The sequence below is a fragment of the Dermochelys coriacea genome, chromosome 4 (assembly GCF_009764565.3).
Source record: "Dermochelys coriacea isolate rDerCor1 chromosome 4, rDerCor1.pri.v4, whole genome shotgun sequence".
NCBI classification, from domain to species: Eukaryota; Metazoa; Chordata; order Testudines; family Dermochelyidae; genus Dermochelys; species Dermochelys coriacea.
This window is the reverse complement of record NC_050071.1, coordinates 109,331,686-109,348,108: the sequence shown is the minus strand read 5'-3', so window position 1 is coordinate 109,348,108 and position 16,423 is coordinate 109,331,686. Positions and strand designations below refer to the sequence as shown.

Here is a 16,423-nt window from a genome sequence, read left to right as displayed (position 1 = left end):
ATATGAGGCACTCTAATTCACCCATCTTATTATTTAGACTTCTAGAATTGATATATAAGCACTTTAAAAACTCATAACTTTTTAAGCTGCTGGCCATTACACGATGTAATTGAATGGGACTTTTTTTTTCATTTGACAGATCCGCCCCAAGGGATGTCTGAACCATGTGCTCCTCCGCACCTGTCAGCTTTCCCCCAGCCCTTGGTTTAAAAAATGCTCTACAACTTTTTTTAATTTTAAGTGCCAGCAATCTGATTCCATTTTATTTTAGGTGGAGCCCATCCTTCCTGTATAGGTTCCCCCTTTTCCAAAAATTTCCCCAGTTCCTAATAAATCTAAACCCCTCCTCCCTACACCATCGTCTCATCCATGCATTGAGACCCTGCAGTTCTGCCTGCCTAACTGGCCCTGCGCGTGGAACTGAAAAGATTTCGGAGAATGCTACCATGAAGGTCCTGGACTTCAATCTCTTACCTAGCAGCCTAAATTTGGCCTCTAGGACCTCTCTCCTATCCTTCCTATGTCATTGGTACCTACATGTACCACAACCACCAACTCCTCCCCAGCACTACACATGAGCCTATCTAGAGGTCTCGAGAGATCCGCAACCTTCGTACCAGGCAGGCAAGTCACCATGCAGTTCTCCCGCTCATTGCAAACCCAGTTATAGACATTTCTACTGACTGAATTTCCCATTACTAATACCTGTCTCTTCCTAATAATTGGCGTTCCCTCCCTCAGAGAGGTATCCTCAGTGCGAGAGGATACCACATCATCATCTGGAAGGAGGGTCCCAACTATGGTATCATTTCCTTCTGACAGATCTTCAGTTCTGGAGGGGTGGGAGCTATCATGGCTTTAAGCCATCTTTGCACCCTCTTGATCCTGGGTTACTCAGAGATGGAGACATCCCTGGCTTAACACAGAAAGCCCTTGGGGCCTAACTAAGGCCTGGTCTACACTGAAAAATTAGACAGACCTAGCGGTATCACTCTAAGCAGTGAAAAATGTTTCACGCTGTGCAACCCAGTTATTGTATATAGACACTGTAGATGCAGCTTGGTCGATGGATTAACTACATCAATGGAAAAACCCTTTCCGTTGATGTAGGAAGCATCTACATTATGATGGCACAGCTGCAGCACTAGACACACCCTCAGTTATGGCAGCCTCCCGGGGCTGCCCTGTGAGCTGCAGCACTGCCCAGAATTTCCATAGTTATATGCCTACTGTGACCCTTCCTCCAATACACCTCTCCTGACCAGAGCTCCATCCCACTCCTATTTCAGGATTTGCAAAGTGCTCCTCAGAGGATAGCCTTACAGCTATCTTCTGCAGTGCCTCCCTGGCCAGATATAGAGATTTTAGAGCCCTGTTATGCTATTCTGTCCCTTTTACCTGGTTTAATGAGAATGGGATAGTATGAGAATCTAACCCTAAGAAATTAAGCTAAGGTATGTGGATTTGGGTTTTTGTTGTGACATTTGAACTATTTTAGGATCAGAATTAATCCTTAGCACCTGGCATCTTCAAAGCAGTTTACAAACCCATTAATCTCAAAACCCCTGTCAATATCATCCCTATTTTTCACATAAGAAAGCTACAACAGAGAGGTGGTTGTATCTGATTTTCAGAGTGGCTAAGCACCCAATGTAAGTAAATGGGAAATGCAGGAGCTCAGCACCTTTGAAAGCAGTCTCTAGGGATATGTCTAAATTAAAAAGATGCTGTGCCACAGCAGCACTTCAGTGTAGATATTACTGATAGAGTACATGATGGAGGTAAACTACCTCCCCAGAGGGGGCAGTTAGGTTCCATTGGGCTAGCACGGTCTACACTGGGGATAGGCTGGAACAGTATGCCTCTCAGGGTGTCGATTTTTCACACCCCTAAGGGATGTAGCTCTACCAATATAAATTCTTAGTGCAGACCAGGCCTACATGACTTGCCCCAGGCCTTATAACAAGTAAGTGACATAGAAATTTAGAACTTAGAAGTTCCTGTATTCCAGCCCATACTAAATATACTAACACACATTATGGTTCCAGAGAGAGCCCCTTCAATATACTTGTTTCAAGATACCTTTGGACAACATACTGTAAAGAACTTAAATGCTTAAAACGATTATATAGTCTGTATTTGATTACAAATACAAGATTAGACATTCTTTAGTCTTAAGAATCCATAAGAAAAACACAAAGTCGAAGGATTTGAAAAGAGTGATTAAAATTGAAAACCCCTCTGCAACCACTGAGAACTACAGCTTGCTAAAACACAGAGTCCAACTTCTGAAATGGCACAGAGCTTAAGCTGAAATCTCAATTGTTCCAAACACTGGTATATAATTGATGTCAGTTTTAAAAATGGAAATTGGACTACAAATGGAGGGTTAAATGCTCCAAAATAGTTGCTTAAAAATGCAAGAAAACAAACCCAAAACCCCCAACCCTCGACCACTCAGGTAAGATGATGACACATTGTTGAACGGAATCCTCATGTTCTAAACTTAATTGTTTTTGTAAATCCCACAATGCATATTGTTCTGTGTCTGCATGACCTTTACATCCATGCATCTCTAATACAGACTCTGGACATATATACTGCTTTTGACCATTTACTCATGCCATGTGCTTGCATAACTGCAAAACATAATTTAAGATATTAAGTTTATGCATTAATGTCAGCTAAGTGAGAAAGTCATGGACATTGTGGGTCTGAATGAAGGTTCTACAAAACATCTGAAAGTTCCATATAAACAGAAAATCCTGCAGTAACTTAAAAAAATCTCACAAACTATAACATGGGAATCTAACACTTCATGAATTCTGAGACAGCAACAAATGTCTCATCTGAATAAGTGAAAGAATATTGGAGTACTAACATTTTGAAAACTTAACAGTCTTAATATGCATTACAAGTATTTTCTCTCACTATTCCTAAGTTCAGTTGTAAGTAGAGCAGCAATATAACTTGATTTTGAACTGTAGAGACAAAATATAGTACGTTCACATTTATCAATATAATCTACATTTTCTTGGTAACACATATGTAAAACAGCTACAAATCAAAATGTTCCTCTCCATTGTACCTTTCTCTTTCATGTAGTTTTAAATACTTCATACTCATGTGTCATATTCATATGGAAAATGAGTGACTGTAAATAACTAAAGTTAGAAACACCTAGTCATCAAAACAAAATCTGCATTGCATTTCAAAAGAAGGAAATAACATATGCTGGCTGTGTCTCAGCAGTAGCCAATACATCCTGACCATTCCGTCATTGAGAAAACTAAGGAAAATGTTAAATAGTTGACCACAATACTCTGTAGTTGCCTTCCTGATATTACCAACATATCAGATGGTTAGATAGAGCAGTAAGATGTTCTCCACAGTATAGGTAACCAATGTTAAATCTGATACTGTAATTTAGGTTCCTTGGTTGTCGTGTTTATTCTGAGTTTCTTAACATTTGCTCCTCAGCATGAGTAATATTTTGCTTTGGACGTCAGGAATAGTATTACTACTATGTTTGGTACATATTGTCTGGTTCAGCCAAAGAAATAAGTATATAAAATATAGGTTTCATGTTAAAACCTGAAATATAGAATTTGATGCACAACAAGCATATTATTTAAGAGCACCAAAAGATCACCTCTTAGAAATCTAACCTTTACATAATACTAGAATTCAAAATGAGAAAACATTCATGTACTTGTCATATTTGACTATGTGTCTATTATTGTTCTTTGCATTCCAGTAGTGCCTAGAGTCCCCAACTAATATTGGGAATTCATTGTGCTAGGCAGTCTGTAAATACATAGCAAGAGACAGTCCCTGGGTCAATTAATATAAAAGGCATGAGGCAATACTGCCACTAGATGTTAAGTGTGATGATGGAGGTGACAGGGCTAGAAGAGGGGAGAAAGAAAAAAAACTGCTTTCATTCTCCCCCGCCCCCCTCCCCCCCGGAGACAGCAAAACAGTGGTGAAGGTTTCAGAGTAGCAGCCGTGTTAGTCTGTATTCGCAAAAAGAAAAGGAGTACTTGTGGCACCTTAGAGACTAACAAATTTATTAGAGCATAAGCTTTCGTGAGCTACAGCTCACTTCATCGGATGTATTTGGTGGAAAAAACAGAGGAGAGATTTATATACACACACACCGAGAACATGAAACAATGGGTTTATCATACTCACTGTAAGGAGAGTGATCACTTAAGATAAGCCATCACCAGCAGCGGGGGGGGGGAAGGAGGAAAACCTTTCATGGTGACAAGCAAGGTAGGCTAATTCCAGCAGTTAACAAGAGTATCAGAGGAACAGTGGGGGGTGGGGTGGGAGGGAGAAATACCATGGGGAAATAGTTTTACTTTGTGTAATGACTCATCCATTCCCAGTCTCTATTCAAGCCTAAGTTAATTGTATCCAGTTTGCAAATTAATTCCAATTCAGCAGTTTCTCATTGGAGTCTGGTTTTGAAGCTTTTTTGTTGAAGGATAGCCACTCTTAGGTCTGTGATCGAGTGACCAGAGAGATTGAAGTGTTCTCCAACTGGTTTTTGAATGTTATAATTCTTGACGTCTGATTTGTGTCCATTCATTCTTTTACGTAGAGACTGTCCAGTTTGGCCAATGTACATGGCAGAGGGGCATTGCTGGCACATGATGGCATATATCACATTGGTAGATGCGCAGGTGAACGAGCCTCTGATAGTGTGGCTGATGTGATTAGGCCCTATGATGGTATCCCCTGAATAGATATGTGGACAGAGTTGGCAACGGGCTTTGTTGCAAGGATAGGTTCCTGGGTTAGTGGTTCTGTTGTGTGGTTGCTGGTGAGTATTTGCTTCAGATTGGGGGGCTGTCTGTAAGCAAGGACTGGTCTCTCTCCCAAGACCTGTGAGAGTGATGGGTCGTCCTTCAGGATAGGTTGTAGATCCTTGATGATGCGTTGGAGAGGTTTTAGTTGGGGGCTGAAGGTGATGGCTAGTGGCGTTCTGTTGTTTTCTTTGTTGGGCCTGTCCTGTAGTAGGTGACTTCTGGGTACACTTCTGGCTCTGTCAATCTGTTTCTTCACTTCAGCAGGTGGGTATTGTAGTTGTAGGAATGCATGATAGAGATCTTGTAGGTGTTTGTCTCTGTCTGAGGGGTTGGAGCAAATGCAGTTATATCGTAGCGCTTGGCTGTAGACAATGAATCGAGTGGTATGATCTGGATGAAAGCTAGAGGCATGTAGGTAGGAATAGCGGTCAGTAGGTTTCCGATATAGGGTGGTGTTTATGTGACCATCGCTTATTAGCACAGTAGTGTCCAGGAAGTGGATCTCTTGTGTGGACTGGTCCAGGCTGAGGTTGATGGTGGGATGGAAATTGTTGAAAGTGGTGAAAGTGTTTGTGATCAGTTCTTCTTTCCCAGACATGCCCACTGCATTTGTCCCTTAAAGACACATCAATCTCTCATGTAGGTTCACCTGCTGCCAGCCCCAGCCACTTGCACTCTAAATACGTGCACACTTGGGTATGTTTATACTGGAATTAGACAACTGCAGCTGGCCTTTGCCAGCTGACTCAGGCTAAGGGGCTGTTTAATTGTGGTGTAGACGTTTGGGCTCAGGCTGCAGCCTGAGCTCTGGGACCCTCCCACCTCACAGAGTCCTAGAACCTGGGTGCCAGACTGACTGAACATCTACACAGCAATTTAACAGCCCCTTAGCCCTAGCCCTGCAAGTCAGCTAGATCCCCTCACTGCTCTGCCCTTGGTCACACAACCACTCCCTCTATATTGCCCTATGCCCTGAACCTCTGGGCCTGCTTATTCCATGTACACTCCTCTCTCTGCCACCAGATAACATTTTACACCTTGACACAATTCTCCCCAGCAAAGGGCAGAAACAGAGTCTGGTTCTTGCTTCCCTCTGTTGCAAGAGATTATCCTTCTTTACTTAAAAATCTGGGCTCTTCGTTTTGAGTTGAGCTCAAATAACCTGAAGTAACATTTTGTGTGAATAAGGATAAGGTAAGAAAAGAAATAAAAAAAATACATGGAGGTTTTTATAGCTTCACTTCTTTTTTGAGTAGGTGTAGGCTGCACCAATATAGAAAGAAGTATTCAATGTCAAGCTATAAATAGTTCCTGCTGAGAGCATAATAGCTTTGCCTTCACAGAGCACAGACAATAAATTATCACTATTAGAGTTATACAGTTCAGGAGCAAGCACATTTAAACAAAAAGGGTTCTTATTCCTACCACAAATCCAATAAAGGAAATATTTACACCATACATAAAGTATGTTTATAGCGTATAGCCACATTTTGAATAAAAAAGATCTGCCTATTGAAGTTGTAAATATCTGATGTTTTATTCACTTTAGAATCCTAGTTCCAGGAAAATAATGTCATTACTTTTGAAATATACAGCTATTCATTAAGACATTTTATTTGTTAAAGAATTACCATATTTGTGACATGGACAATTCCTACAGCTACACATTACATATTCACCACTGTTATAAAGTGTACAATCAAAATTAATTTTAAAGAAAGGCATAATTAATTTGTTTACGATTATTTAAGGGAATGGGTGGAAGAAAAAGGAAACATTTACTGATGCAAATCTCAGGTTTTTTGTTCATTAGTCAAAATATAGCTAACTACTGTATACCACCTTATTTGTGAATCTAGTGATTAAAGGTGTTAGATGGAATTGTATTTGAACAAGAGAGAGACTATGAAGTTCAGACTGTTTTATTTCATGCATGTGATATGCACAAATAGACAAGAGACACCATGTCTAAGCCCAATACAAAATAAAATAATAGAAGACGCAGACATTTACATAAATTCAAATCCTCACAACTTTCTTTTGGGTCATGTATTACTGACAGGCTGCAAAATAGCTGACCCAGCCACAAAGGAAGTATTTGCCTAGATTGACAGCGCTTCTGAAATTAGATGATCCAACCTAAAACATAACCACTCCCATTAACTCTACTACAAACTGTTTTTCAAGTTTCAATTAGTATTCTTCCTGTGAGCTGCATGCTTTTGAAGTGAAATGTCAGGCCAAATACATGAACATTTTAAAAAAATGATCCATGTTTCAAGCAATTTTGTTTTCAAAGTCAGAAACAGTCTGGAATTTGCACTGCTGTTGTTTTCAAAAGTAAAAGATTTATTTTGGAAGTCACATATATTTTTAAACAATGAGGTATGTGGCTCCTGAAATACAGTAAAGGATTTTAGATTAATTTTCTAGTTTGGGATCCAGTGATAAACAGGCAAACTGCATATACTCATATGTGAATGCTCCTGGGCTGTACTGTGACTGCACTATATTTACAAAGAAAAAGAAATGGTGTTTGGCAGAAAACTTACCTTTCTCTCTTTTAGTAGCTGTCTGTAGCCACTTTTACCCAGGGACAGTAGTGTAATGAGGACATCTAAGGAAGGAGATGCTGACGCTCTTCCTGAAGCAATGATATACAGATTATTTTCATTCTCTCTCTCATATTTTTTATATATACACACACACATACACACACGCACACATATAATTTTATATATATCATTTTATATATTTTGACAGATTGATTCATCTTTGTGAAATAACTGCAGAGAACTTGAATATCTGCTTCTAAATGTATGTGTGTGTATATACACACATTCATCTTTGTGAAGTAACTGAACTGTGAAGTGACACACACACACACACACATATAAGCAAATATTCAAATTCTCTGCAGTTATTTCACAAAGATGAATGTGTACACACACACACACACACACACACACACACACACACGTAGAAGCAGATATTCAAGTTCTCTTCAGTTATTTCACAAAGATGAATCAATCTGTCAATTATTTACCTGGGTACATCTTGCTGATATCCTGGATGAAGGAATCACTGAAGCCAGCAATGACAGCACCACCTACTGGAACCATAAAATTTTTGTCCAAGCTCTGGATGAAAGCATCTATTCTACCTACTCGAGCACCCTAAAAACAAAACAAAACAAAACAAAACAAAAACAACACAACCACCCCACACACATGTACACATTAGGAACAAGTGTTAGACATCATCCAGTTGTATTATGTGTAAAAGCAATGGACAGCAAGTTACATTAATAAAACTCTCACAGAAAATACAGTAGACCTAAAACAAAATTAAAATGTTTACAGTTCCTTTTCTTAGTAGTGTTTGCTAAGAACATGGTTGCATTGCTACATATACCACAGGTTCATCTATCTGTAATTCTACTATTAATCCCTATTTTGCAAGGAACTGAAACACTGAACTAAGTTGAAGTCTTACACAATGTAGTACATTTTCAAAGTACTGCATGGATTTTTAACTGTATAACTGCTATAAAAGTCAGTAACCCTCAACATTTCAAACGTTTACCAAATTGAGTCTCAATCAGGGATTATATTTATATATAAAAATGGCTACGGTGTAGCTATGTTTAATTGAGAAAACAGAGTCTTTTCCTCAGTGCAGATATATAATTCCCATTAAAACCAGTGGATGATTGTGGGAGAACACTCAAACACTGTCCTTACCAAGATTTCAGTTAGTTGTATCATATAAGATTGCCTATAATATGAAGATCCAAGTACTCCACTACTGTAAATGGAGCCAAGTTCCCCCCAATAAAACAAACTATGATTATAACCAGGGGGCCAAGTATTCTCCAAGACACAGGATGTAAATACTGCGGCAAGGCTCCGACTTCTGAAGCACAAATCCTGTGAATTCAGAGAAGTCTTATGATCTCTGTTATGCAGAAGGTCAGACTAGAAAAAAAATCATAGTGGTCCTTTCTGGCCTTTTAAAAGTCACGAATTTATGAATTCTCCAGTTAGCTGAGAAGTCTGCAGCAGCATGAAATCAGTATAATATACTCAAGCACACAATTTATTGTATATTAAATCAAGCTACATGAATGATACCAGTATCTGTGACAATACCAAAATATAGAAGATGTATTGTCACTTCTGTTTTTTAAACATCTGTTTGGGTGGTGAGTGGAAGGGAGCCAAGGAGTTGGCAGCTTTTTGGTGCAGAGATGAATGCCAGAGGTTTAGCACCTGCATTTAGTTGGGGGAAAGGGAAAAGTGGGGCAGTTGACAGGGTACTGGGAACAAGATCTCTCCACCTCTTCACAAACAAACAAAAGAAAAAAAACTAGTTTTTTTCCTCCTCATCCTCCCATTCAATTTTGGTTTGTTGGATCCATCCTTCTAGCATTTATTTTCTGGAATTCATCATGCTACCTATGCACAATCCATTGGTCTATTAGTAATGAGTGTGTACAAGTGTGACCGGGTGCACTTGCCTCGCACTGGTACTGTGAGAGTTAACTCTACTCTCTGGGATGAGGAGGCCAATCCCCCGCGGCCCTGCTGGGCATGCTCCAGCTGGAGATTAGGTATAAAAGGGAGCAGTTCAGCCCACTCAGGGCTGACTGTTGGAAAGAAAATGCATGCTACAAGTTGCAGCTTATGAACCGCTGAAGCCCCAGATGGCAGAAGCCAGGGATGTTGAGACTCTGAAGGATGGCCAAGGAGTGGCGGAGATGCTGGGAGCTTCACTGACTGAGGAGCTCAAAATCTTTGGCATCAGGAACCAGGTAGGAAGTAGTTCAGGGAGATAAGTTGTGGTGCTGAGTGGGGTCAGCATGTTTTGAATGGATTCCCTGCTGACTCAGTGGTGGGCATACTTGCCACTCACATGGCCCTGAGCTGGGATCTGGTGGTGCAGGGAGGGCCCAGGTCCCCCTACTTGGCTGACAGCCACCCTGGGGTGGTGGCCCACTCTTCTGCCTGTGGCCGCTAGGCCACGTGGCCCCGAGAGAGGGTGGCCCTGCTGCCTGTGGCCGCTAGGCCACGTGGCCCCGAGAGAGGGTGGCCCTGCTGCCTGTGGCCGCTAGGCTATATACCCTGGCTGAACTGGGAAGCCATATTCACTCGGACCATTAGGTCCCACAACCTGATGCTGGCCATTGGGCCACACAACCTTGAGAGAGTGGCCATATTGACTTTTACCACTAGGCCACACTATCCCAAAACAAGGGGTGATCGGAAGGATGCGACGGGGAAATAATTACCACACCTCAAGAGGGCATGTGGTGCACTTGCCTCGTGACAACAGGGATAAGCAGGTACCCTGGGAACTTCAGGTAGCTTCTCCTTCCATCTATATCTATCATTACATTGGAGGGGTGGAATGCCCCAACTTCCCAATATCTTGAGGATGATGGTGGTTTGGGACCTTTGAACTTTTCCCAGGGCCCATTGTTCTTCAGGTCATCCCTTACCATTGACAAATTCTGCCACTGTTATCATGGAATGCATAGGCTTCTAAATATACCTTAAAATTAATTTCCTCCTAGATTATATAATTTCTATTGAAGAAAAGAGTTAAACTCTGAAATAATGACTTCAGTTAAATGTTTAAGATTATATCATAAGAAATATCTAGATACAAACCAGAAAGAAATACACAGCCCAATACACTAATGTACATAATTGTGCTTTTCAGTGTTTCTTGACAAGATTATCATTACAAATGATTTTTTCCATTTGAGTTGACACAGGAAAATTTTCTTAACATTCTGATCATAAGTTTAGCCTATAATATAGTTTCTCTGATAAGAAACCCTCATTAGCTATAGAATAATACTCAGCAATTATACAGCCCCATCCATGTGAAGATCAAAATGCTTCACAAACAATTATGACAGGTTTCAGAGTAGCAGCCGTGTTAGTCTGTATTCGCAAAAAGAAAAGGAGTACTTGTGGCACCTTAGAGACTAACAAATTTATTAGAGCATAAGCTTTCGTGAGCTACAGCTCACTTCAGCGGATGCATTTGGTGGAAAAAACAGAGGGGAGATTGATATACACACACAGAGAACATGAAACAATGGGTTTATCATACACACTGTAAGGAGAGTGATCACTTAAGATAAGCCATCACCAACAGCAGGGGGGGGAAGGAGGAAAACCTTTCATGGTGACAAGCAGGTAGGCTAATTCCAGCAGTTAACAAGAATATCAGAGGAACAGTGGGGGGTGGGGTGGGGGGGAGAAATACCATGGGGAAATAGTTTTACTTTGTGTAATGACTCATCCACTCCCAGTCTCTATTCAAGCCTAAGTTAATTGTATCCAGTTTGCAAATTAATTCCAATTCAGCAGTCTCTCGTTGGAGTCTGTTTTTGAAGCTTTTTTGTTGAAGGATAGCCACTCTTAGGTCTGTAATAGAGTGACCAGAGAGATTGAAGTGTTCTCCAACTGGTTTTTGAATGTTATAATTCTTGACGTCTGATTTGTGTCCATTCATTCTTTTACGTAGAGACTGTCCAGTTTGGCCAATGTACATGGCAGAGGGGCATTGCTGGCACATGATGGCATATATCACATTGGTAGATGCGCAGGTGAACGAGCCTCTGATAGTGTGGCTGATGTGATTAGGCCCTATGATGGTGTCCCCTGAATAGATATGTGGACAGAGTTGGCAACGGGCTTTTTTGCAAGGATAGGTTCCTGGGTTAGTGGTTCTGTTTGGTGTGTGGTTGCTGGTGAGTATTTGCTTCAGATTGGGGGGCTGTCTGTAAGCAAGGACTGGCCTGTCTCCCAAGATCTGTGAGAGTGATGGCTCGTCCTTCAGGATAGGTTGTAGATCCTTGATGATGCGTTGGAGAGGTTTTAGTTGGGGGCTGAAGGTGATGGCTAGTGGCGTTCTGTTATTTTCTTTGTTGGGCCTGTCCTGTAGTAGGTGACTTCTGGGTACTCTTCTGGCTCTGTCAATCTGTTTCTTCACTTCAGCAGGTGGGTATTGTAGTTGTAGGAATGCATGATAGAGATCTTGTAGGTGTTTGTCTGTCTGAGGGGTTGGAGCAAATGCGGTTATATCATAGAGCTTGGCTGTAGACAATGGATCGTACCACACGGGAAATATTAGAAATGATACAAAGTGCTGTCAGATGTACAAAATTAAACATGCTGACAGATGTCTTTTCCTCTAATCTTTCAGTTATAGCCATATTAGATGTTTGTAACAGTCAGTAAAACATTTCTCAGAAAGATTTAAGTTGACAGCGTCCCTTTAAAACAAGGAATTTCCACAAACATCTAGGAAAAGGAATGTTATGAAAATAACTAAAGACCTCAGAATTCTCTTCAGTCTAAACTTCTGAAGGTGTTGTTGACAAAAAAACCACATGTACATGGCAACTACTGAGATACAAGGGTTTTAATAGTTTTAGGGCTGATGCTGCATATTAGGAAATGTCATTTAATAAACAATTCTCCCAAAACAGGCATTTTTTTAAAAAGTAGCATTTTAACAAAGTAGAAAGAAAAGGAGTACTTGTGGCACCTTAGAGACTGTTTGTCGCTAAGGTGCCACAAGTACTCCTTTTCTTTTTGCGGATACAGACTAACACGGCTGCTACTCTGAAACATAACAAAGTAGCTTATCCAGTGTCAGTCAGTTGTTCCTCTCCCTGGAACAGTCTGTAGCAATAAGCAAGGATGAGGTGGACATTGGTAGGATGTTGTGGCACTTCTGTCATATTCCTTCAGCCACCTCAGAAGTGCATCAATAATAAGGTGCCTAATAATTCACAACCTGAAGAGGTCTTAATTCCTATTCAATTACAGTCCATGATTTTACATATAATTGTTTTAATAAGTTTAGGAAGCAGTTTTAAGAAGACATAAAACATATTCTTCCACTATGAAAAGTATTTCTTAATAAAATGAAGCAAAGATGGGGAAAATGTTATGTTCCAGACAGTAGACAAAAGGTGAGCATATATTTATTTATTTCTTCCAAGTCTCCCCCTCATTTTAAAAAAGGGTTATCTGAACTATTTGGTTCCGTCCCCAACTTCCCCACTTTCAGCAGCAGTTTGCTTGCCCAGCTGCCAATTTTAACTCGCTTTCTTCTATAATAATGACATCTGGAATACTGAACAGCTTCCATCCTTTTTACACTAGAAAAAGAATTGGAAGCAGCTGAAAGGGCCACATACTGCTTGGCATTTTGGGAAACCGTTTGGAACTCTCCCCCCTCCCAACCCCTTTCTTTTCCTTACTCTTTCCTCAGCCTCAAATTCACATGGTGCATTAACTTTGACAAATTATTTATATATACTTTATTGATTTAACATCACCAATACCCTGAAGTCTCTCCCATATTTTTGGCAATTAAAAAATCCTAAGTGATTTGTGGGAAATTATTTTTCTTCCTTTTCTTTCAATGTTACTTTGTATGTTTCTGATTTTGTAGTCTGAATAATAATCAGAAGCTGATGAATATTACTTCAAGCCCCTAACTAGGAAGTTGTGGAGAGTCCAAATAACCCTTCAAGAATATCCCTTTTAGTCTAAAATGTAGGAAAGTTGCTGGAAACCAATTCTGCTCAATTTGGCCCACCTGACTTTGTCAGCAGGGGGAAGCAGCTCTGAAAAAGTACTGTCCTTTGAATCTACTCAGACTCAGGCAAAACTGCCTGAGATTAGATTCAAGTCTGCAAAAACATTTGACAGAATGTGCCCATGTTGTGCATTTTGTAGTTCTATAAACTGCATATCAAAGGTTAACATAAATATATCATTTAAAAAAGTCTCATTTGAAATACAAGCCTCATACCTGCTGGATGAGATGCATACATTTTGAAGACTGAACTCCATATGCATTGTTGACAATATGAGGAATGTCATAATTAGAACAAATCACAGCCAGTTCTTCCAGTCTACAAACATAGAAGTGCAAATTAGGAAAACACTTATATCCCAACACAGTGAAGTTATGGTATGAGTCAGGCCATTTAAGGACTAATTAATATAAGATCAAAATGGGGGCAAGCGAGGAAAAAGGCAACTTCTCCACAATTATATTAGGGTACACTGCAACTGGGAGTATGCCCCAGCTGGGTAGACAGATACATGCTAGTTCTCCTTAAGCTAGTATACTAAAAATACCAGTACAGACATCCGAGCATGGGCAGTGGCACAGACTAACTGCTCAAGTATAGGCCCACCTGACCTCCTCAGTCCTAACTCGGGTAGTTAACCTGCGCTACAAAGTCCACACTGCTATTTTTAGAATACAAGCTCAAGGAGAACTAGCGTGTCTCTGTCCACCGAGGCTGGGAGGCATGATCCCAGCTGAAAGCAGACATACCTCAGTATTACCATTGTGACCTGATAGTTAAACGGAAAGGTTTTTTGGTAAACTAACATTCTTAGTTACGTATACCCACTCTCTAACCTTTTGGGTTGGGCTCAAATTTTTCATGCTTAACCTTGGTTCCAAAGAACTTTTTAGTAAAAAGCACCCCTGCAAAAAACTTTCATTGGAGTTGCAAAAATGGGTTTTTTATAGCATGTTTCAGCTTACTGTATTTTTTAATTTATAGCACTTAGCCCCAAAAAGGGTTTGACTGAAGTTTTAAAATTTGTGTGGGGAATGAAACGTCTAAAGAGATTGGAAATAGCACAAGATAGAGAACCTTTCACCTTTAGGTTCCCAGTTCAATCTAACCCAGCTGGGTAGTGACTAAAGTTGTTACCCTCTGATAGCTATTGAGTGCCCTATGTTTAATTGGGTTGGTAGTCCCAGTACAAACCTTAGTAATCACATTTCAAAAGCCACCAGCACCTTTGACATCAATTGGTGCTCATCTGCATTCTAAGCAGAGGCCAAGGAGTAAATTGGCATGGAAGTAACTCTGTCGTCTTGACAATACAAGTGGTTCCTCTAGAAGAGAGGAGAGAAATACTGACAGATCTAGGAGGAGAAACATGCACTCCTGCTGCTCATACTATACATGCTCTGTGGGAAGTAGACTTTGGGCTCCCATTACTCCAATCTGACACCTTTGCCACACCAAATTATTTTGTTTTATACTTTGTCTGCACATAAATCTAAATTAAGAACGTGTTTTGGAACCTGCTGAGTGGTTTGTACAATTTTAAAGCAAATAGCATAGAAAGTCAAATGATGTTGCACATAAATTATTGTATCTTCAGATAACCACAATATAGTAACCAAAGTATGTTGCAGTTGCAGGGTCAGAGGGTGATGCTTAAGGCCCTTAATATAGGCAAGCATGTTCTTAAGACCATTGACTTAAGCCCTTTCTCAAATATGGGCCGCAAAAGAGGACCGCTATACTAGTCTGAATATGCTTGGTCCCAGCAAGTTTAAAGGCACATGAACTTGGTCCTAGTTAGTACCATATCTGGATGGTTGGTATTTCTCTGTGTTTGGGTCTTCTCTACCATCTTTTTATTTTACTAGTTACCAATAAATCTTTCCTCTACACTAAGTTGAATCCTGTACTCTTTTTTTCAAGCAACACTCATGTCAAGATTTGGGCCAATATCTTTGCTTTCATATCTCAGATAAACTTACTAACAAAAGAGATTTTCCTTAGGCTTAATAGGTAGCCCTATAATTGCTGACTGCAAAGATCCATGGATTAGCACCTTGCTGGAATTGATTTCTTACAATCCAGATAAACTTTCATTTACCATACAGGCTCAGTGCTGCAATGAGCTCCATGTGGGTGGACCTCTGAACCCCACTAAAATCTATAAAGCTCTGCATAGATGCAGGAGTTCACCGGGCAGAGCTCACTAAACTTTTCGGGCCTCTTATATTTTATAAAATCTACACTTTTAGTACATTGGAAAAGGGTTCCAATTCTGGCATCTCTCTAAAATCCCTTGATTTCCTCCCAACTTGTGTACATTTCTTATATATATTTTTGAAAATATTCTCTTTGAAAAGTTATAACTTTTCCATTGGATTTTGCACATATGCAAAATCCACAGTGCAAAGAACCAGGGGCCCAAGTAGCTCCCACTAGCTTCCAATCTACCAGCTTCTGGCAAGAGGTAACTGTTTTCAAACTGTGGGGCACGCCTCAATAGAAGGCAAAAATAGTGGGTGGGGGAGTGGCACGTGACCCTGCAAGCCCCCTCCATGCATCACCTCTAGGGGGCACAGATATATTTGCCCCAGGCACTAAAATCCCTCGTTACAGCTCTGCTCATTCCAATAAAGAGCGGTAATACTTAGAAAGGGGCACACAATGAACTTAGGCTTAAAAAAAAGACCTTTTAAAAAATAAAAAGGCTAAATTTCATGTAGCATGACACTTGCTTAAAAATGTTCATTTAAAACAAAAGTCAGATATTTAAAAACATACATATAAAAAGGTATCCTCCAGAGATGTATGGGATTTACCTTCCTTTTATGAATATGCATCTTGTGGTCTTTGATGGTTGGAAGTATCCTTTTAATAAAAAGCTCAAAACCCTCTATCTGTAATGTGCTATAATGCAGCCCCCATCTTGTATTTTATTTCAGAGTCACAGGAGACAGAATACTACTTTTTCAAAAAA

At 40.2% G+C, this 16,423-nt stretch overlaps 1 protein-coding gene across 1 annotated transcript in view; it reads right to left on the bottom strand.

Moving 5' to 3' along the window:
* SEPSECS (Sep (O-phosphoserine) tRNA:Sec (selenocysteine) tRNA synthase) overlaps positions 1-16,423 on the bottom strand; it is a 48,160-nt gene that overhangs the window by 19,102 nt on the left and 12,635 nt on the right. The window contains exons 6-8 of the mRNA XM_038398807.2: positions 13,662-13,764; positions 7,864-7,993; positions 7,370-7,461 (exon numbers count right to left, since the gene is read on the bottom strand). Of these exons, the coding sequence (XP_038254735.1) occupies positions 7,370-7,461; positions 7,864-7,993; positions 13,662-13,764 (325 nt within the window). The remainder of the gene's footprint in view (positions 1-7,369; positions 7,462-7,863; positions 7,994-13,661; positions 13,765-16,423) is intronic.